This window comes from Alligator mississippiensis, chromosome 1, assembly GCF_030867095.1.
Source record: "Alligator mississippiensis isolate rAllMis1 chromosome 1, rAllMis1, whole genome shotgun sequence".
Taxonomy (NCBI): domain Eukaryota; kingdom Metazoa; phylum Chordata; order Crocodylia; family Alligatoridae; genus Alligator; species Alligator mississippiensis.
The window spans coordinates 296,050,649-296,073,996 of record NC_081824.1 but is presented as its reverse complement, the minus strand read 5'-3'; the positions used below and the strand labels follow the sequence as shown (position 1 = coordinate 296,073,996).

Genomic DNA, 23,348 nt, shown 5'->3' with positions numbered 1-23,348 from the left:
CCCAGGGGAAGGGCAGCAGGGTGGGGAGCCCAAGCCTGCAGGAGGCAGCCTGCACCCACCCCTGCCCCATGCATAAATCTTGGGGGCACATGACCCCTATGCCCCTCCTGGGAATGTGCGCAGTAGTGGGGAACCAGTCCCCCCACCACAGCAGTAGGATCACCAGGCAGGGGGCAATCCCCGCTGCCCTCCACTGCCCTGCACTGCACTGGGGGGCTCTGCCACGAGCCCCCAGAAGCCCTGAGGCCCCTTTTTTGTTTTTAAAGAGCAGGGTGCTGGGGCGGGCAATGCAGTCATGGGGGGCCGGGAGAGTGGGCGGGGGTTGGGAGGCTCATAGAGCCCCCCCACACAACACAGGGCAGCAGGGGGCAGTGGGGATCACCCCCCCCACCTGTCAGCAGCCTGTGAGTGGGGGCTTTTTTTTTTTTTGAAAGAGCTGGGGGCTGGGGCTGGTGGGCAGCCATAGGGGGTGCTGGGGGAGCAGGCAGGGGATGGGAACTGGCGGGGGTCCCCCCATGGTTCTCTACCCCTCCTCCTGCCTCCCCTCCCCCGCCCCTTATTTACCAGCACGGAGTCCAGGTCCAGCTCCCTGTGGCAGGAAGCAGGGACTGCCTGAATCTCTGAAGCTCTCTGAATCTTTTCTGAATTGATTTGGAGATCTTTGAATCAATTTGGACCTTTTAATTGGTCTCCTGATTTGATTCGGATTTGGAGATTCTGCCACTGAATCAGGCTGAATCTCCACTGAAGCTTCACACAACCCGACCAGGTAGGCAAGCTTTGCATGTCATGCTACATCAGCAATCAGGTCTGCATATGCAGATTGCTCTGAAGTTAAGATTTTTACTTCCTCTCGCAACTCATACAAATGTGACAGAACTTTTCTACAGGAAAGCCAGCATACTTCCATGTGCAAGAGCAAACTCTGATGTTCTGTTCCCACATCCTCACATAACAATGAGAAAAGGCAACTTTTCAAGGGCCATGCTTTATTAAATCCACTATTTTTATTGTTCCATCCAACACTGAGGAGAGTTCTTCTGGCAATGTTTTGGCCACAAGAGCTTCCTGGTGCAGGAAACAGTGGGTCACCAGCACCTCAGGGTTTTCTTGCTTGACCTTGTTTAAAAACCACTTTCCCTGTCATAGAGGCCACCCGGTCAGTAAAGACATTCAAGCAGCTTTTCCATTCTAGTTTTCCCTCTTCAAAATAGGCCATTGTCACCCTGAATATTTCATTTCCAGTTGTGTTACTGGTAGCTGCTTGCAAAATATATTTTTTTGTTTTATACCATCTCCGTCAATGTACCCAGTGTTAGCCAAGAGCTAAGCATGATCACTGATGTCTTTTGACTCATTAAGCAGCAAAGCAAATTTTCTGCTTAATTTTATTATTTCTTCAGCAACAACTTCAATGTCAGCAGACATATCATCAATGCAGCTACTTATCACATTGTCTGAAAGGTGAACCTTTGCGGTTCCATTGACTGCATCTGAGCCAAACATTACTCTCAAAATACTGATAAAATTAAAGATTCTGCAATTGCATGTTGGTTTTTTGTCTTTACAACAAGCTCAGAGACCAGTAGCTTGCCTCCAACACTTTATCAGACGCCATTACACTGTCTTTCATCATTCGCACTTGTTTTTTATTTTGAACCTTCAAATGCTTGAAAAAAATCTTTATCTGTGTTGGCAAGAGATGGGCATTTGGTTGTAAGATGTTGTTTCAATTTACTTGGCACTATGGCGTGGTTTGAAAGTTTCTCCCCGTACACAAGACATAGTGGAAGAGGGAAAGTTGGTTCACTGGTAAATGAAAATCCATAATGCAAATAACTCTCAAAGTAGTGTCAGCTTGCCCTTTTGATTTCTTCATGCTCATGCTCAGCTTTGTCAGTGCAAGTGAATTTGGAGGCATCAGAATCTTGTATCTTCAAATATTTATCCATTTTCCGTTTTCTATTCAAAATTCACCACTGTAAGTGCACGCTCCGTGAATACTCCACTCAACATGATTTTTTTTACCACATACGAAGTCATTAGAGCATAACATGACTTACTGTCTCAGGTCTGTATGCCAGAACAGCAACATGACACAATATGCTTTGGTTCCAAAACATTTTTTTTTATAAACAATATATTTCATTTATTCATTTTTAAATTTTTCTAATATATGACTTTTTTTTCCAAAATCCCACAGCACACATGTTAATTTCTGATGGCACACTATTGTGCTGTGGCACAGGTTGGGAAATATTGGTCTAATGTGTAACTTCAGCCAAAGCCATAAGGATGGTTCAGACTTTCAAGTACTTGGAAATTGGGAGTCCCTGGTGATCATCACTTAGATTTTCTGTTCTTCAATTTTTCCATCTGTAAAATGGAAACGACACTATTGCATTAAGTACTGTGATTGCAGGGGTGTAGGTTGTAGCTGTGTTGGTCTAAGGACATAGGCGGACGCATTATAATCTGCCTGGCAACTGACTCCCCAGCCCAGCCTCTGGCTTCTTTACTTTTCATTCCATCCAGGAAGAGCACACACCAACTGCTGAAACTTCCTTAGCCTGACGAAGGGTTTTTGAACCCGAAAGCTTGCTTAATAACTATTCTCCAACGTTTTGGGTTGGTCTAATAAAAGATATCAAATTCACCCAAGGAACTTTGTCTGCTTAAATACTATGAGACGCTCCCCTGTAACTGTGATGGGTGCTATACAAGTACTTAATAGTTCCCAGGTTTTTTTTACCTTATTTAGTCTCCCGTTCCTTATATGCTTTGTAGGTGAGGTCTGTAATTAGGTTGAGGATACATCAGTATAAGAATGAAGATAATTAGCTTATTGAGTAGATTGCATGATATGATGATTAGGCAGAATATATACTTGCATGTGGATATGTTTGTGTTCATGCACACATGAAACTATTATTGAAATACCTTCTTAAAGAAAATGAATTTGAAAAAAGGACTCAGCTTTAGAGGGTAAATATAGGACAACTGGAGTCAGGTGGCACTTAGAACTGGGGGACTTTAAAAATGAAGTTATGGGTGATGGAAAATATTTGTGTACTCAGGTCAAATTCAGTACAAGAAAAAAATGTTTGGAGAAGACAGAATGTTTCATTTCAATATTTTTTTATATACAAAATGCTCCAATCTTTCATTTTCAAATTGCCAAACTTTAATTAAAAACAAAAAAAAACCAGCTTGAAAACTCAAAGAAAAATGCAACATCTCATTTGGGATAATGCAGCATCTCATTTGGGGTTAAACAAAATGTTTTGGTTTCCCCAAAAATATTTTTCCCTTTTATACACACACGTGCACATGCATGTTTACCAAGAAAACAGAAGAAAATGTTTTGGGCTGTCTCCAAATGAAACTTTCCCCCCAAAATTCTGGTTCAGTCAGAAAACTGCAAAACACACTTTTTTCTCATATTTTGGGCATAAAGGACAACATGAAAAAAGATAGATGGTGACAGTCCAGACAGGTGTGTTAGCCTAATATGTTAGGTTGACTGAAGATGGCAGGCAATGGGAGAAAAGAGGTGTAAAGGAGCTAAGCTGGGACTGTTGTTAAAGGTTAAAACAATGATCTGAATATTTTATTGGAGCTGAAAAATTTTGACATAACAGGAAAAAATCTGCATGATTCATTTCTGTGAAAACATATTTCCTTGTATTGCCCCTGATGTCAGAGAGGTATACTGTAGTTGAGTAGCAAACAAAGCAAGTAGCCAGATCAGACAAGCTAAAGCATTTCTGTTAGAGGGGCACTGAGCACCCTCTAGTGACAACAATCATTGCAACTGAAAAGGAGTCAGCGTCGCTCAGTCTAGTTCTCATTCCATTCAAAGCAATGAAGCTCAAACAAGTAATGCATTGCACACCTCTTAAGATGTGGTCTGTCCCAATTCACTCAGCTCACTGCACAACACCGTTATAAGGCCATTTCTTGGCTTGTAAAAATGCAATATTTGCATTTGGGAAAGTGTCAGAGGGAGGATGACCTGTTATTCCTCTCCATGTTGTGGTTTAAAATAGAAAATAAAGCAAATAAGAAACACACAAAGTTTTGGTACAAAGGTGAAGAGAAAACAACACTTTTCAAAGCAAATATAGGCATAATACTACAATGGTGGAGAATAGGACAAGGAAACTGATGGAAAACCTGAAAGGCAGAGAAAATAAGCTGCAATACAGAACTCTTTCCTTTGCACTGGGATGCTTAGGTGCCACTTAACCTTGATGCATTAATTAGCCAGATTCATATATACATATTCCCCTGGAAAAGTACCTTATCCCATGAGTTAACTTCAGTGTAACTATTCCTGGACTGAAGCCGATTCAGTGAGAGTAAAGGTATCAGAATTTTGCCTTTTATTTTAAAGGAAACATTGCTCCTATTCTGATAGATAGACAGATACTTTCTGCATGATGTTCACTGGTTGGATGTTAATCTGAGGATGGGGAAAAAGGCAGAAAAATTCTTCAGAGAGGTTTTCTGAATATCTTCCTTTGATTTGCAAGTGATACTCTATTAATACTAGATAGATAGGTAGGTATGACCCTTCTGCTGGGCACCAGTCTGCAGCAAGTAACAAGGGCTGGGTTCAGTTTTGGAGTACTAAATATATTTTACCTTGGCTCGAGCCCCCACTCAAGACTACCTGGGAAACACTAAATGAATTGCTAGTGTCCCACATAAACAAAAAAACCCTCCTCGCAAGCAGTGTAAGCACAAAAGACATATTTATTACAGAAAACAGAGAAAAACACCAAATGCAATTTAAAACACTAATAACTACAGAGTAAAGTCTATAGGTGGCATCCTCTTGTGGATGTTTCACCCATACCCAAGCAGTCTGGGACTTGGGGGTCCCCAACAGGTAGTTCTGGGGTCCTGTATCCCTATACCTGCCCTTCAGAAATGGGCAAAGTTTCCAAGCATGGAGATCCCATAACTTCTCTAAGTAGCTAGGTCCAATACTTGAACATCCTCATAGTCAGGAAATTCCTCCTAAATTTCCCTTGCTGCAGCTTGATGCTATTGCTCCTAGTCCTATCCCCTACAGCTGCAGAGAAAAAGACTATCTCCATCCTCTTTGTAATTGCTCTTCAGGCAATAAATGTATACACACAGGTGAAATATGTATACACACACACATGTGGCAGGCTGGCCAGTGGACTCACCAGCAGCCCAGATTGTTAACTTGAGCCCAAAATGGCTCAGGCCAATTGGTGGAGCATTTCCACCAATGAGGAAGAGGCAGGAGGCAAGCTTGTCCCACCCTGACCCAGGGGCAGGGTGAAGAATTGGACCTGGATGGGAACTAACCCTTCAGGCTTTCCTATTGGTACATTTTCAATCAGGATGGAGCTTCCAGAAGGAATAAAAGCCTGCGTGCCCAGCACCTGGAGAGCTGATGGGACGGGATGATGAAGACAGGGCTTGTGAAGAGCTGGTAGAGCTGACCAGTGGAGCTGAGCAGTTGTCCCAGAAGTGCCCCAGAAGATTCCACCACCTAGCAGGGAGCAGCAAGTGTCTGCGTCCTCAGCCCTGCCATGGCATTGGTGCACAGATAGGTGCATGGAGGACCTGGGAGTGGATAGGACCCTGGCGGCTCCACAAGGCCGTGTGGGTCTCCAACCCTGCATGAGGCAGGGGCAACAGTGCACAGATATATATATTTATAAGCTCTTAATTTATAAGTGATACTCTATTAGTGCAATTTTATATTTATTTGTTTTTATATAACCCCCCACAGTGGGCTGTGTATAGCGTTTATGTGTGTGTGTGTGTGTCTGCGCATGCGCACACATGTGTGTATGTGCACATGTGTGTATAAAATTGTATTAAGAGAGTATCACTTGCAAATCAGAGGAAGTGATTCTTCCACTCAATTCAGCACCAGTGAGGTCTCACCTGGGGTCCTGTGTCCAGTTTTGGGACCCACACTTCAAGAAGAATGTGGACAGTTTGGAAAGAGTCCAGTGGAGAACAACAAAAATGGTCAGGGGCCTGGGAGACAAGACTTTTGAGGAAAGGGTGAAAGAGCAAGGGTTACTTAGTCTGCAGAAGTGAAGACTGAGGGGGCATTTGATAACAGTCTTCAAATTCCTAAAGAGCAATTACAAAGAGGATGGAGATGGTCTTTTTCTCTGCAGCTGTAGGGGATAGGACTAGAAACAATAGCATCAAGCTGCAGCAAGGGAAATTTATGTTGGAGATTAGGAGGAATTTCCTGACTATGAGGGTGTTCAAGCATTGGACCAGGCTACTTAGAGAAGTTATGGGATCTCCATGCTTGGAAACTTTCAAAAGCTGGTTAGACAGACATTTGGGCTGGGCTGGTTTAGTCAGGTATAACCCTTCCTTGAGCAGAGAGCTGGATTAGATGACCTTGTGAGGTCCCTTCAGACCTACTTTCTTATGATTCCTAGGATTCCTATGATAAACACAGTTGATGATTACACCCCCTTTCAACTTCCACCAGATGCTGGGTGGGATTTCCCCCAGCACAGACAGAGTGTAAATCTGCTGGAGTGTACCTCTTCATGACAGCTCAGTGTAGGGGTAGGCCAGGAGCAAGACAGTGGGAACATAGTGCATCTCATTAAGGAAATTCTGTGCATTGGTATGGTTCGGAATAAGTCCTGGGTTTTAAGATGTAAATTAGAACAACCAGGCCGCATCCAGATGAGTGCAGTTGTGTGGTATGTGGCACCTCAAACATGTCTGCAGCACCACACACCGTACCTTCAGGTGTTCTCTGCACTGCAATGTAGTAGTGTGGGGTGGCAGGGTGGGTGTTTGAACCTGAGAGATCCCAGGGTCAGAAAAACCTGTGCGAAAAAAATGTGGGGCAGCACATGTGGGAGCAGTGCACCCCCCAAAACTGGAGCCTGATCAGCCAGAGCTACACTGTGGTTGCCAGCCAGGCTCCAAGCAGCAGGATCACCACAGCTGCAGCTCTATGGGGCCCCCAGGACCCCAGGTAAGGTTGCCAGGGCCAGCCCAGTGCTGGCCCCAGCCTCCCCTACCTCACCTTGAGTAATCTGCTGCATGCCAGAGGGCGTGTGGCATGGGCATTCCCCAGGGAAAAGCAGCAGCAGCACAAGTTGTTCTGCTGCTGCTTGTTCCTAGGGAAACAAACGTCCATGCTCATCTGGATGCAGCCCTAGAGGTTGCTCTAACGCAATGTACACCCTCCTCAACTATCACTCTGATTCCCTACCCCTGCTGTTCTGTTTTCTTCTTCCAGTCCTGTGCTCCCTGCTTGATCTGCTGCTTTGCTTTTTTTCCCTGCCCAATTTGCTGCTTTCTGCTTCTTGCCCTATAGGCCACTGTTCTGTTTGTCCCACTTGTGGCACTTGTGCCACAGGTTGGCTGCCCCTCCTCTAATTTATGGCAGGGTCATTTTGGCCCTTAGAGCAGCTCAGAATTGAAAAAGTGGCAAAAAACACCCCTGTAATGTACAGAATACAATCTACCCTCTTTTTGAGGAAGCTCTGTATGTAGTGGTGCAGAGCACTAGAAGTTGACTATAGGTTGGGAGTGGAAGGACAGAGAGAGCAGCTGTACCTGGAGTCTTAATCCAGCTGGGCATACCTACAAAGGGGGTGCAGAGGGACAACAACTAGTATTTCAGACTGAAGTACCAGGCATGAGAGGGCTGGCCTAGCTTCCTCCTGAGCTATGGGGATGGATGTTTTTATCCCCATGAACCCACAATTAGTCCCCTATGAAAAGCCCATTTATGTGAGCTTTCTTGTTGTGAGGAGGGAGATTTTCACTCTTTGTGAACAGATTTACTGGCACTTTCTTCTGAGTCAGTTAGAACAGTGAATTAGAGAGAGGAAGTCCTGCTTGAAAGTTTGGTGAAAACTTGATAAGAATATATTTTCCCCTCACACACAAAGTCTGAGTTTAGTTTGGCCAAACTTTATAAAAAACTCTCCTAGCTACATTTAATCAAAATACTAAGCTTTTTAAATAACAAAAGGTGTATTTAACTGAATGACACTAATGCATATAGGGTGGTATGATAGATGTGCCAGATATATCATGCACTGACATTAAAAAAATCCCTATCTTTATTAAAATCTATATCCAAAAATCCAAAAACAATGACATGAAAACTAGTTTTATTCATTATTACTGTTACTATGTAGTCTGGCTCTACTTTTAATGTATTTATTACATGTAATTGCTACTTCTGGTGAGAAAAAGGGGCCTTGTTTTGTTTTTTTTATCCAGATTATATTGATTTGTATATACCAAGAACTTGTTACTGGTTGCCATTTTCAAAAGCTGTGCTGAGTCATTATCTTTATAGACCCCATACACATGATCCATATGTATTTAAGAGGGAGTTATTTATATGTAATGGGACACTATCAACTTGAAAGTACATTTTCTCTAAGCAAAAAAAGTATTTATAATATTAACAATACTTAAGCGTATTGAAAAGGAAAGGACTTTAAAGATCTAATTTACCAGTCACTCTATGTTCTCTTTATTTTATGAAATTGATGGGATAATGGGTAAGGAAAAGTATTTTAGTCATTTTTGTTTACTAATTTATACCCCAATCCGGCAACTCACACCATAGAGTACACCCTGGGGAATTATGCAATTATGTGCCCGCACAATTTTGCACATAAAAGGCATGCCCGTGCATAATCACATCATTTTGCATAATTTAACAATGGCAGGCTCTGTGCCTTCACCTCTGTAAGGCTCCCAGCACTCCAGGTGGGAGCCCTATGATGTGGAGGCACAGAGCTGCATGACTGGACAGCTGGGTAGGTGGGGAGGGGAGCTCCTGCCTGCAGGTGGGAGGGGTGGCATGGAGTTTGTGGGTGGGCATGGGGGTGTGTGTGGGTGTGGGGTTTGTGGGTGGGTATGGGCGTCACACCATCAGTCTGGGCCAGCCCCAAACAGCCCCAGCCTCTGCACTCCAGCTGGAAGCCACATGTGCAGACAAGCAGAAGCCCTCCCAACCTGATGGTGCATGGCTCCATGCCTCCATGTGCAACTTCCACTGGAGTGCTGGAAGTCCCACATAGAGGCATGGAGCCTGCCTGGTTGGATGACGCATGGACAAGGAGACGCGCACCATTAGACTGGGCAGGAAGCCGCACAGGAAGGCACAGAGTCGTGTGCCATCAGGCTGGGTGGATTCCTGCCTGTCCCTGCACACAGCTTCCTGCTGGAGTACTGGAAACCCCACACAGAAGCATAGAGCCTGCCCAGCCTGATGGCATATGGCTCCTGGTCCATGCACTATTGGACTGGGCTGGCTGGCTCTGTGCCTTCCAGCATTCTAGCAGGAAGCCGTGCATGGAGGCATGGAGCCTGCCCAGCCCAATGGTGCAAGGCTTCTGCTTGCAGTGCTGCGATCTGCACATGCTGGCAAGGATCCAGCCTGATCTGGTTTGAAGGCCCGTACCAGTGGGCCAGGCCAGCTGGGCCAGCATGTGCAGGGCCTGGGACTTAGCCAGAGGTGCACGCCACAGGGGGCTCTGCCTGCCACAGGTATGAGCACCCCAAAGGCCCATTGCCATAGCTGGCCTGAGCTGTGCACCACGGGGAGGGATGTATGATGGCGGGGCTCACACCACCCACAAAACCCAAACCCACACACACCCACACCCATCCTCCACCCCCCCCATGCACACCTACACCCCTTCACAACCACCCCACACGCTCACAAACCACTCCTGGATCCCTCACATACTCCCATACCCATACTGCCCCACAACCCTCCTTCATAGCCCCTCCACAAGCTCCACACCTGTCTACAATCCCCCACATACACCCATACCCCCACACCTTTACAAACCCCCCCACACATACATCTCCACACCTACCCCCGAACCATAAAGTACCTGCATATATTTCTAAAGAAGGTACAAATAGTGTCATATTTATTTTAATTTGTAAAAAAAAAAAAGTAATTCATTTTGCACAATTTAGATTTTTTTTCTGCACATAATTTTGAATTTTTCTGTGCATAATTCCCTGAAGGGGAGTGCTCTGCCCACAGGGAGCTTTGCTAAAGTCAACTGTGATCCTCCCAGGCACACTGCTCAACCCGTGCACAATCTTTGCATGATTTCAGGCTTTGTTTTCTGGAGCTTTATGAAGTAAAAATTTAGTCAACAGCAAAGCTCCCACTAAAACTGAGGGGCACAGGCCCTGGCCCTTTGTGTTGGAGAGACTAGCTTTCAAAAACTCCAGGAAAATATTAATTTTAAAACATCTGTTTAACATAATTTTCATACTCTTTCTCTTTCTCTTTCTTTCAACTGTGGGACACTTTCTGCTAGATTTACACTTTTATGAAAGCTTGTTTTCACACAACTTACATTTTAGGTACGTTTGAAAATAACAGCACCCTTTTCACTTAACAAGAAATTCAGCTACTTATCATCATGCCCATACGGTTGGGTGATAGTTTAACTAGTGGATAGAGGAGGTGCTAGTTTGCTACTGTTAATGCTTTGCAATGACCCACATCAAGATAAGCTTTATGTAGATACAGTCTTTAAATTGGCTGGCTTTACTCACTACTAGAGAGGTAGTTAGTCCTGTTAGTCTGGAGTCAGTTAGAAGGTAGGGCAGGGTGGCACCTTAGCAGGGGAGATGTGTAGGGGGTGCACATGAGTGTGGTGCTGCACCCCCTATAAAAAGGCACCACCGACAGTGTCAGTGCACCTGTGGGTGGTCGCTGTTTACCACCCCGCCACTGACACCACCGCTGGCAGCATCTGCAGGTGATTGCCGACCCCTGGTCGGCACTCGCCAACCTCCCCTCCCCCCTGACCACCAGTGCCAGTGGTGTCTGCTGGAGCTGCCCCACTTACCGCTGCCGCTCTCCCACTGCTGCCATACCCCCCCTCCCCCCTGCTGCAGGGGCCACACATTATTCATGCACCTTAGCGGCCCTGTTTGGGTGGCGTAAGCCCCATTAGCCCTGGCCTTCTGCCACCTGTGGAGATAGGTGTCCATTGCCCCTCTTTAAATACCTTTGAAGTACATTCCCCACTCCTTCCACAATGCTATTTATGTCTTTAAGTTAATAGCAGCCCATTCAAGTTCATTGCTAGTCATTCCAGAGACAAACCTGTCAGGCTGTGTGCTCTGGCTGGCCACTTTACTGACAGAGGAGCAGCAATGCATCTTGGAAGGGCTATGTGTGTACATGGTTGTACTACTCCTGTTTTGATCCAAGTTAAAACACAGGACAAATAGAATTGCCTCAAATGAGATGTCTACTTACAGCCTTAGGAACTACCTGGTTTAGAGAGGCGTGAACTTTCATAGGCAAGAATTCATTTAGTCAAACAATTCTGATCCTGCCACCCTAACTTACTTTCTGCCTTACTCACTGCTCATGTCTGACTCTGTTAAGATTTTCAGGAGCTTAAGCTACCCTTTGACCAATAAGAATTCAAATAATTTTAACATATTGTATTTTAATTTATTGTATTGCACCCACTGTCTGCATATTGAGAAATGTCTTTCTGCTTAATGAGTACAGTTATACAAAAAAGAATCAAAGATGTTATGGTCTGTGATATTTTATAAAACTCAGGGCCACAGAGACTGAGACAAGAGGTATTGTAGGAATGTGATCTTGTAGGGCTAAAGAGATTTAAGGGTGGTAGTGCAGTTTAACATCACATGAAAGGAGCGATACAAAACAGACATATTAAGATATATTTAGAGACGATTATCTGCATGCTCTGCTATAAATGTAGATATTACTCTTATCAACAGTTGATCAGGGAGCATGAGTATAAAAAGCTGCTGTGGCTTTTAGTACCCCCATAGTGCAGGCACTATGGGCTCAATTCTGGCTTCTTGGTCAAGTTGGGCCCAGAACAGCATTCTTGGTTATTCTCTCTGACAGCAATCTGAACATGATGGATTGCAGAACATATAAAGGGTAGGTTTTTCATTAAATGTTAAAATATATTCCCATAATGGAGCATTTTCATATTCATTGTATATCAAATTCAAGACATGAATAGTATTTTAAGATATCAATTGTATTTTAAATTACAAATAATTCATGTGGTTTAGAAATGTCTTAGGGTACATACAAGCATTATATTTCTACTGGTGGAATCACAGCTCCACAAGTAGAAATCCTAAATTTACAAGTGTTCAAATAACTTCTACCAGACCAAAAATGGCAGGTGCAATACCAACTTCTCCCATTTCCAACAAGGTAGAAGGGGCTTTTGGTAAAGTTTCTATTGGAGAAACAAATGCTTGTACACCCACCTCTCTGAGAGAAGACTCCACACTGTTGCCCGGCATTCCAGCACACATTGTTCTGTCCCCCCATTCTCTAGAGAGACAGTCTGTGATTTAGCAAGGGACTACTGATCCAGCTGAACATAGAACAAACCCCACCTCCTGTCAGCTTTGGGTTTGGGAAAGTCCAGGTCTGGGACTGTCTAGCTGACAACCACCCAACTTGGAGCAGGTGGGAGAAACTCATCTTCTCGCACCCCATGGCCCCAGACTGGCCTACCCTGCCTCTACCATTCCTAGATCCACCAATCCATCCCCCTTCCCATGGCCATGGACACAGACCTGAAAGGCCAGTCCATGTTGTGGGGAAAACAGTGGGCTCCTTTCCCAGCAAATACTGTGTGTACACTGTTTGGGTATGGGAGGGGGTAGGGACCCAGATCTGCCAGATCCCACCCCTGTACCCAAACAGTATAGGTCCAGCCCCAATGGGAACATAGTCCACCAACCCCCATCCTCTTGTGACATGGACTGACCTGACCTGGCCGCTGCCAGGAACAGAGGCCCCACACCCATTCCTCAAGGCAGCACCCAATGCACCAGCACCCAACTTCAACCCACCAGGACCCAAATCATTAGCACCTGACCATGACTAGGTTCACCCAACCTGCTCTGGAAGTGGGTCTGTCAGCTGATGCCAGAGGTGAAACTGACAGGCTTGAAAAGAAATGGGAAACTGACAGGCTTGAAAAGACAGCAGACACACTTTGGGTCTGCTGTTTTAAAGCCTGACAGCTCAGAGGAAGGAAGGGGTTGTTATGAGGTGGAGGGAGGTGGTCCCCTGGGGTGGCCAGCCAATCAGCTTAGATCTGTGCTCTTGATTGCTGTAAGTTGTCTCCAGGCAGATAAGGGAGCCTGAAGAGCACATTGGGACTGTGCAGTGGGACTCCCCGGCAGTCTGCAGAGCACCCAGCTGAGCTCCATAACACTTGTACAATGCTCTACCAATAGAATTTTCAAATGTTCATATTAACCTGCTACACTTCCAGTAGTTCATTTGAATGCTTGCATGCACCCTTAACTGTATATTTTTAGATCAGTATTTATATTTTAAAATGATGTGCAATGTCTTTGCACCACATTTGACCATTTTGTTACACATTCTTGTGTTCGTTTATTGTGCTTTGTGAGATCTTTCATTGTACGTGTGCCTTCAAGCAGTGAACATTGCAGCAGGTGTTGCATAGTTTGCGGTTGTGTGCCAGTCACAGGTGGTTGAACTAGTGTTATAGCCCCACTTTTTATTAGTTTCTTGGAGCGTCCAACTCTGGTGCATAAGCAGTCAAGACATCACCACATTTGTGATGGCTTATCAGCCCCTGGTGGTAAGTATTCAGCCACTGGAATGTCCATTTTTTCACTGTCAGGTATTTTTTCAGTCTCTTGTTCTGCATGCATAGTCATGTCTCTTTGAGTGTAGCATCAAGAGGTTGGGTGCTGGTGAGGAACCTTCTGTTTGACTTCAGTTGTATGTGTGCTGCAGGATCGTTGTACAGTGGATGTCTTACATCTTCAGTTTGTCTTGATCTCTCTATTCTGCTGGCTACTGCTGTTCTGTCAGGAAGAGCAATGCCAGCCAGCAGGTACACACTGTTTAGGCTGGTAGGCTTCAGACATCCTGTGATGCATCAGCAGTTATTATTCAGAATAGAATCAAGGCGCTTAGCATATAGGCATCTCCCCCATACAAGGCATGCATACTCAGCAGATGAGAAGCTGAGAACCAAAGCAGTAGTTCAGATGGTTGTGGGGCTAGCTTCCCATTTCGAGTTGGTGAGCTTATGTAAAATGTTGTTATGAGTGCTCACCTTCACTTTTGTCTTCATGATGTGTTCTTTGTCTGAGAGGGTTCAATCAAGGGTGATTCCAATGTAAACTGAGTTTGGACAGTGGGATAGTGGGGTCTCAAACCGTGTAATGGTGGCCTCATTGTTTTTCAGATGCAAGGCACATACTTGCGTTTTCGCTGGGTTGGCATGTAATTGGTTTTCAATGTAATATGAGGTTAGGCCAATTAGTGCCTTGCTTAGGGATTTTTTGATATGGTCAAAGCAAGTGTTTTGGGCTGTTATGTACAGGTCATCTACATAGGTGAAACATTTTGTTTCCAAATTGATTGGTTGGTCATTTGTATAGAAGTAATATATCAGCAATGCAAGTATGCTTCCTTGGGGGAGGCCATTTATGTGTTGCTTTCATCTGCTTTGCTTTGAATCCAGTTTGACAAAAAAATCTGGTTTTGAGCAGGGTTCATATCAGCTTTGTAAGGTGCAGATCTTCTGTCATTTCCAGGGTTTCGTGGAGAAGTCATTAGTACTTAACTGTACTATAAATGGCTGATAGGTCAATGAACACAGCTCCAGTGATTTGACATCTTTCAGAACTGTCTTCAATATGTTGAGTTAGATTGTACAGATGGCTTGTTGTTGATTTTTCCAGGGTGAAAGCCACCTTATTCAGGGATTAGGTGTTTACCCACGTATGGGGCAAGCCAGTTCAGTATCAGTTATTCATACAGTTTGTATGTGTGGCATAGCAAAGAGATAGGTCTGGAGCTCAGATAGACATTCAGGACCTGCAATAAATTAAGCATTTTTCTGTCTTGGATTTTTTTTTACCCCCTTTTAAAACTTAATCTTCTAAGTTACTTTGTAGGTGCAGACAGAAGTGATGATTTTTGCCTGATCTGGCCACAGAAACTGGTCTATAGCCATGACTAAACACAAGTGCACAGCTGCTAGGATTGCCAACTCTGTTTGAATGTATTCTAGGAGGTTTCTAGAATGCCAATGTGCCCACGACACAGAGTAAACATGCCCACATGCTTGTGTATGTCACTTATGGATTACAGTGCATAGACTTCACTTTAGGAAGGCAAATGCACATCACTATTACATTTTTAAAACCCACTGGACTACTGTATACATCTAATTCAACATTTAATATTTATTTTAATGAATGCCCTATCATTTATCTCCCAGGTGACTCTCAGCAGTCTCCTGGAGATTTATATCTAATTCCTGGAGACTCCAAGGCAATCCTGGAGGGCTGGCAACCTTAACAGCTGCAAACAGCTTAAAAATGGCTGAGGGTGGGAAAGGGAGTGGAGGGAGTTCAGTCTGGGGGTTTTTTTAGCCCCCACTGGAAAGTGGGGCAGGCGTATTGGAGATGGGGGGGCTCCAATTCACCCATCCAACCCTCCAACACCAGCTAGGGAACCCCTAGAACAAGCTCCTTCTGCTGTCTTTCCTCCTTCCCATTATGAAACCAGGACAGGCTAGGAGAGAGGAGGGGCCATTGCTAAGGGAAACTGACTGCAGACTTGCAGCCACCAGGTAGATTCTCCACCCACCTGGAAGCAACAGTGAACTTCTGTTTGGTCCAGATGATAGTTGTAACTCAGAACACTTCCTGCAAAACATTCTCAGTTACAGCAGGGAACTTGTCTGCACCTTTAAGTGCATGCTAAATGTTAAATACATGCTTAAGTGTTTTGCTATTCTGAGGCTTATAGTTTCAGTTTGAATGTAAATGAAAACTTCCATAGAATTTTGTCAGTTTAACTTAGAAACATCTGGTGAATTCAGATGTCTAAATGAGGTCTGTGGTGCCATTGTAGGCAGGGGTGATATGTAGAGGATGCACGCAGGTGCATGTTCACCCCCTGAGTGTGGCAGTCACCCCCTGCAAAAAGGCACCATCGACACTGTCGGTGGTGCCTGTAGGCAGTCACTGCTCGCCATTCCACCGCCAGTCCATCATCGCCATTGTGGTTGGTTGCCTACCCCTGGTTGGCACTCATCACCCCTTCTCCTCCCACCGACAGTGCTGGCAGTGTCTGAGGGAGCTCCACACTTACTGCCACCAAGCTCCCACTGCTGCGCACCTGCCACTGACAGAGCCATGCCCCCCTAGCCACCGGGGGTACACACCATTCATGCTTGTAGGGCCAATTAGAATTACTGTTTGGACATAGCTGGCTAAGCTCTGCCCAAGTCCCATTTAAGGATTTAAAGGACCAATCTGTATCTAGTCCTTTGTAAAGTCCTTGTTGAAGGGCTTTGTCAATTTAAAACTGCAAAGTGGCTTACACATGAGCTCTAGAACAAATATACAGTGATGTACCTAGACTCCTGGTGGCCCCGGGTGAACTTTTAGATTGGGCCCTCCTTTGCCAGAGATAATGATAATAATAATTGGAGAACAGAAAAAGAATTACTATTTTTGGACCCCCTTTCTGTCCAGGCCCTGGGTGACCCCCCCAGTTCACCCATGCCTGTATCCAGGCCTGCAAACATATATAGTAAAATAATAGAGCTATGTCACCACTCTTGTACATCCAAAAACAATGCAGAATTCAAGAGATCTGAGGATATGCAAAATGAGCTAGAGTGAGATCGCTATTGATGCATGTTATTAAATGATTGTGTGAGGAAACCTCTTTAGACACATTATATAATGCTTTGAAAATTTCTAGAAATAAAAGTCCCAATATTCTGGTTGTCTTGGACATTGTTTGGAAATGAAAAGGCAAGAAATCAACATCCCTGTGAAATACACGTGCTGTGAATTGCTCCCTTTTCTTACTATTCATAATGAAAGTAGGAAAGTTACCATAATTTTCCTACTCCAAATAGGCACAGTAATGAAACTGATGCAAATCACAAAAATATCCAACAGTACAATTACATTGGACTACATATATAAGTTAACTGATGGAAATAGTAAATCATCCCATCACAGAGATAAATCTGAACTATTCTAAAGTGACCAGCAGTTATAACTGCATGGGTATTACACTTAACCCTTGTGTATTCTTTTTGTCACATCCACCATCCTATTGGCTTCACCTTTTCACTGTTATAGCTTTCTTACAAGTAGTTTTGAAGCAAAATATATCATTTATCAGAATCCAAATCTGCAAATAAGTAATAAAAGGCTGGTGAGAAATACTGGAGGGAAAACGGGTCTCTGTATGAATTTCTTAGACTGAATAACAAAAGCAAAACTAAACCTGTCAGCTGACTTCAGCCTTGTGTCAATGCAAGGCACAAGTCAGGGAGGCAGGGCAGGGCAATTAGGGTTTCAGTAATCACTACGCAACTTTGAAGGTGTCAGGGGCTTAATCAACTCTAACCACTGGTTAGGGATTAATTGGGGCAGAGGTACAGCTTGGCAACACATCACCATTCTCCTCAAAAGCTTGCTTTATGCTTTCTGCCTGACCTAGATCACTCCTGAACCTATTTAATCATTTTCAGGTATGCTTTAGTGGGCAAGTCCTGTTCCCACTGCACAGTCTAGTTAGCAGAGGAGCAGGAATCATTTCCTAAGCAATGAAGTAGCTGGGAGGTTGCAGTAGTTACTATTGCTTTTTTGCTCCTTTTCCACATAGGTATAATGAACAGTAGGTTACTGTGATGACACTACTGTCAGGCTTCTCCTGTAACAACGGGTTCTTTTTTTAAACTCATGGGTGGTGTATTCACTCTTAACCCTTCCCAATCTGTCAAAAATTGCCAGCAGCACAATGCTTGTGATCAACACTGAGGGGTGGAACACCTTTCTTTTTCTGTTTCCATGTAGCAGTTTGCACTGTGCTATCCCAGTTGATGGTGTTGATACAGCAATACTAATACAAGGGTAAGTAGTAGTAATAATAATAACAAAGCAACATAATTTGCATACAGTTAAGAGAGGGAATTACCAGGGAAATTGATTTCAGTTTCAGACATAGATAAAGAAAGAAACACAAAGTAGCAAAAGAGAGAAATAGGATGGAAATATTAACATTTATTATGGACCTGGGGGTCTCTTTTGAAAGCTTAAATTATTTCACAGTCTCTTTTCCTCACTGAGGAAGAGGTAGCAAAAATAAATCATGAATTCCAAATCATCTGTCTTAGTTAACAATAATATAGTAGATCAGGTCAGCTAAAAGCTGTCGATAGCTCAAATGTCCGTGAAGTTAATAGACAAAGTCAAAGATGGCATAAGCAGGTTACATGTAAGTGATGTTAGTAGAGTTGAATGCAGTTGCACCAAATCTGACTTTGGCCCTAAATTGGTAAGTCCCCAGGGGATAGCCTATGTGAAACCATGTCGAATTTGGCTCGTTTCATCTGACATCTGTATCCTGCTTCAGTGTGGCATGTTATACTTAGTGCACATCAGATCACACCTGCCTAAGCTGTCATAGGCAATTGACTTTTTTGTTAAAAAAAATCTTGTAGTTGCATATCATCAAGAAAAACAACATTGTTTTTAGGACCTCTTATCTCTTTGCTCCCAAATATCCTGTTTCTTCGACTTGCAGTAGCCAGGACCAATAGAAACCTCTTCCTGCCATTGGCTGACTTCATTTCCCAGAGTTAGCACAATCTCATCCGCTCTAAACAACCTCATCAAAACTTCTTTCTGGTCAGAGCGAAGCAATAATTTTTATTAACAATTATTAACGATCAATAATCTTGATCACATTATGGCAAGCACTATTAAGGTAAGAAAGGGGTACATTTCTATTAAACCTTTTTTTTTAGTAACATATTCTTTGGTTTCCTTTATCAGCATAGATAAGTTAGAATTGGGCAACACCCCCACTGCCACAATAGAGGACAACAAGATTTCCTCTGTACTGCCTAGTAAATTTCCTTTTTCCTACTCCAACCATCCGCAAGGCTTAAAAACTTCAAACTCGGAAAAAAATTGGGTTTTTTAAATTCACTGTTCAGTGCTGTGGATTGCATATGCAAAACCCTTTTATGAGAGCTTCTGAAATTTCTTGTAGGTATCATTTATGGATGTATACATGGACTGCCATAAGGGGATAGGGTGCTCGCTGAAAGGAAAATAGTTTCCTCCGATTGCTAACCTTTTGGATACTTTTAAATGCTTCCTTTATTGACAGGGACACAAATATTTGCAAAAGGGAATGAAGAGATACCGGCTCTTATTTTTCTGGGTTTTTCTTTTTGTTGCTGTTGTTTGGTTGATTGGTTTTTGAATTTTTTTGCATCATGCAGCTGTTACCACTTTTTTTCTGGAAATTCTGTACTGATATTTCAGGATTTTTCTCAAACATTATTTTAGTGGTAATGGCAATCTGATTGATGTGTTCTTTCTGTCTACTTTTTGGACAATAAAAACATGTCATTGGTACATAATTAATCTTTATGAGTAAGTGTTATTTTTAAGAGTTGTTTAAAAAACTGCTTTGCTGCTTTTTGGCAGTTTCATTGCTCAGATAGCTCTATCTATCTATCTATCTATCTATCTATCTATCTATCTATCTATCTATCTATCTAGTTTTTGCTTCTGAATATGTTGCAATAGACATCAGTTACAGATATAGCAATAGCTGTAATTAATTGCAGAAGAAAACTAACTAGCTAAATGCTTGGTGACAATGAAATCATTTTTATGAGAAGTGCAAAAGTACGTGTACAATCAGAACTCTGCATCATTGTGTTTTTTGGAGATACTGAATCCAGATATTTAATTGCTTCATGGTATTATGTTTTTTTAATACTTTTCCAATTAGGTCAGAGATTTTTCTGGATGATCTAGAACAGCAACAATGATGAACTCTTAAATAATGTAACTAAAGTTTGATTCCTAGATAACTTCTGCTTAGCTGCTTAGTTTTAAAAAGTCATTTGGTGTTCTTTTTATAATATGAAAATCTTGATAGAAAACAATTTGAGGGGTATATATTTTTTTAAATCCTTATTGTCTTGTAATCTCAGAGTTTACAAGCATATCTTGATAGAGATCAAAATCTAACTCTACTTGGCCAGTACCCATCATGTGCTGAATACCTCCTATAACAGCTGAATTCCTATTGACTTCACTGGCAATTTAAGAGTACCCAGCACCTGTCAGGAGACACTCAGCACTTTGCAGGATCTGGCCTGAGATGAAAATGTTGAGGTTCCTAGAGTAAGGCTCAGTGAGACTAAGAGAAAATGCTGTGTATTAAGTAAACATTAGTGTGTGGCTCTTTCAATCAGAGAGAGGTACTTAGCCTGTTAGGCTGAAGTCAGGCAGAAGGCAGGGTAGATTTGGACCTCATAGACTAACCGAATCTTTTAAGCAGAACATCCTACTGATGTTAGTGGGAAATTCTGCTTAACAACTGTTGGTCCAATATTTCTAGATGCAGTAAAGTTTTTCTGATTTGGTATGATATATATTTTTATATTTTTATAGTTGTAGTATGGTAAATCCTTAACAGCTAATATAATACTGTTATACATTTCTTACTGCCTTCAACCTTAACAATAAGAACAATTAGCTTCATGTTACACCACATTTCCTTAATGCAAGTTTCAACAGAGATAGCAAGGTCTCAAGGGTGCAATAGTTTGTGGATTTTTGTCTCCTCATTTTGGGTCAATCGCTGTGGTGCAAGTTTTGTGTAATTAAGGCTTAAGGATTTTAGATTTAGTCAACTGGAAAGGCCTTAGTTCTGAAACCAGTATTTAATTTATGCAAGTACAAAATGTAAATTAGCTGGGGAGAAATTATAGCTGTTTTGTTCTCAAGACTCAGGAAGTATCTAACATGAAGATGATTTTCAGTCCCAAGAGATTCAAGTCCTGTTCTAGATAAACAGAGCAGTCATTTGATTGAGAGAGAGATCAGCAACTTAATTTCCTGTTTGCTTGCTTAAAATGAGTCTGCGTTTTTCTTAAGCAATGGTATAATATAATTTCTCACTTTTGGCTATTTCAAAATGATGGGCCAGATCCTCAGCTGGTGGAAAGCAGCATTGCTCACTTAGTGGCTACCCCAGCTAAAGCCCTGCGCCAAACCTTAAAAGCCTTGTTAAGAGTTCAAATTGGATCTGTGTACGAAATGCCCATTCTTCTCCACCGGAGCCTTGCATATTCAGCAGCTGTGAGAATCTGCCCTGGAATACTCAGTTTTGCTTTTTAACAGGGTACAAATTGCTACTGATATATACGCACATGTTGGTACACTTTCAGTATAACTGACCGATCCTTCATTTTTTAGCATGCCAAACCTGCAATCACTTCTACACTTTCATGCTTATTTTTAAACACAGAAGTAGTTTCACTGATTATCATGAGTAATTGGTATATTTATAGATAAACATTTGACTTATAAGAATTTGCGGGATCAGGACCAGTGTTACAAATATGGTATCGCTATCATTTTTGTAAGTCACAGCTATGTGGCTGCCCTCATGTATTCTAACTTTAGAGTACCTCATAATAATGTTCCCCATGATGATGTAGAAAGTGGAGTGTTTGATGGTTCACCCAAGGACTGATAGGTAAAGCTCAGGAGATTCAACAGCTTTTGCAAGAAAGCCTCAAACAGTTTGCTAGCTAGAGTTGGTATCTGTGGTGAATGGCTACTCCAAAGACTGGAAAAGACAACTTTGTCTTTTCCTCAGCCTTCTGGATAATTTAGTGACCTTTCTCCATATACACTCTAAGAAAACCAAATTGGCTCAGGCCCGCAGTCCCTCTGTAGTCCACAATAATGGCCAGTAGCAGCTGTTTTAGAGGACAATGAAGAAAATCCCATAATGGAACATTATGGAATAATCTGACCATAGGAAAAGTTTCTTTCTAAACTTCATAATTCAGCAGTTTGTTTATGCCAATTGAATTCTAATTTATTGATCTTATCCATGTGATGTAACTGGATGCTCTCATTATTCATGTTTAAATGTTTTTAGCATTCTGAGGTCAAACTGCTCTTCCAAGCAGAGGAAGGTATCTTAACAATAAGGACACCAAATGCAAGGAAGCAACATCTTCTTCTGACATAAATTGTATCTTAAAGGTGTGTGCAGGGTGTACAAAAAATGGGTGTACTCTGCACAAAAAATGAAGGCTATAAACACAGAACCATTGATTATAGGCTTCTTGGCAGCCTAAACACCCCCACCCCCACACACCCCACACACAAAACCAGAGCCAAATACATCTATTTTTATTTTTTAGAATGTCTTGGAGAAATAATTCAATTTTACCTTGTGGCTGAAATAAATATACTTGAATCTCCTTTTATAATCTTACCCTGCAATGCAGGAAGGAACGTAAACTGAAAAAAAAGTCTTCAATTGAAATTTTAATTCCATATCTGGCAGCTGGCTCTGTTACTTAGCACTTCATGCCTACCAGTGCAATTAGTTATTTTATATAATAAAATCCATTCTGTTTGTAATCTACATTTTATAATGGCTTATCAGTTACAGTTGTGGATAGTTCTTTCACCTAATTTACCTGTAAGCATATATATGGGTGCTTTTTATTAGTAGTTTCCTTTGTGTGGTTGGCCTGGGAGCTGTGCTTTGTCAGATAGAATGTCTATATGCATGATATAGGAATTTGGAATACTTGAGGTTATCGTGGCTGGAGTTATGAATTCTGCAGATCACCGCAGAGTGTGGGTGTGCTGATTACATCAGTGTATATAATGCAAGATCCTTTCATAAGAAATTTTAGTCTGAACACTTCTGTATAATACTGTTACTTTTCCTTCACTCTCTTTTTTTAAAAGCAAGATACTTACTGAAATATTTTCAAAACCAAGCAAAAACTGAAGGCAGTTTAAAAACCTGCTGATGTTCTGTGCAAAGCTTAAAGAAAGGTTCTGTTTGGAGATGGGTATGGTTATATTACAGCACTCATAATTTATACAGTATTCTGTATTTCTGTTCCTTGCATTAAAGCAAGATATATAAAAATATATTCTTCATTTAGGACACAATCCAACAAAGCACTCAAGCATGTGCTTAAAGTTTAAGCAGATGAATGATCCTATTGACTTCAAGGATCCACCTGCTTAGAATTAAATACATGCCAAAGGGCCTTGCTGAATCCAGTCCTAATAGACAAACAAGAACAGAATCAGAGCCGTAGAGCCCTTAGCTCTGAACCTGTGCACCACAGTTCAAACAAATTTCCCACTGATTTAAATGAGAGCTTTTATCAAATAAGGGCTGCGGGACCAGGATCATTATTATTTCCAGATCA

The 23,348-nt window shown here is 42.4% G+C and overlaps 1 protein-coding gene across 4 annotated transcripts in view; it reads left to right on the top strand.

The window, feature by feature from the left end:
* Positions 1–23,348, top strand: part of ERG (ETS transcription factor ERG) — a 239,783-nt gene that overhangs the window by 125,306 nt on the left and 91,129 nt on the right. Inside the window, exon 1 of one of the 4 annotated variants that reach the window (XM_006269411.4) lies at positions 18,698–18,835. The exons of the other annotated variants lie outside the window; for them this stretch is intronic. Within the exon in view, the coding sequence (XP_006269473.1) occupies positions 18,818–18,835 (18 nt within the window). The 5' untranslated portion in view covers positions 18,698–18,817. Of the gene's footprint in view, positions 1–18,697; positions 18,836–23,348 lie in introns of those variants that run through there. 4 annotated transcript variants of the gene reach the window in all.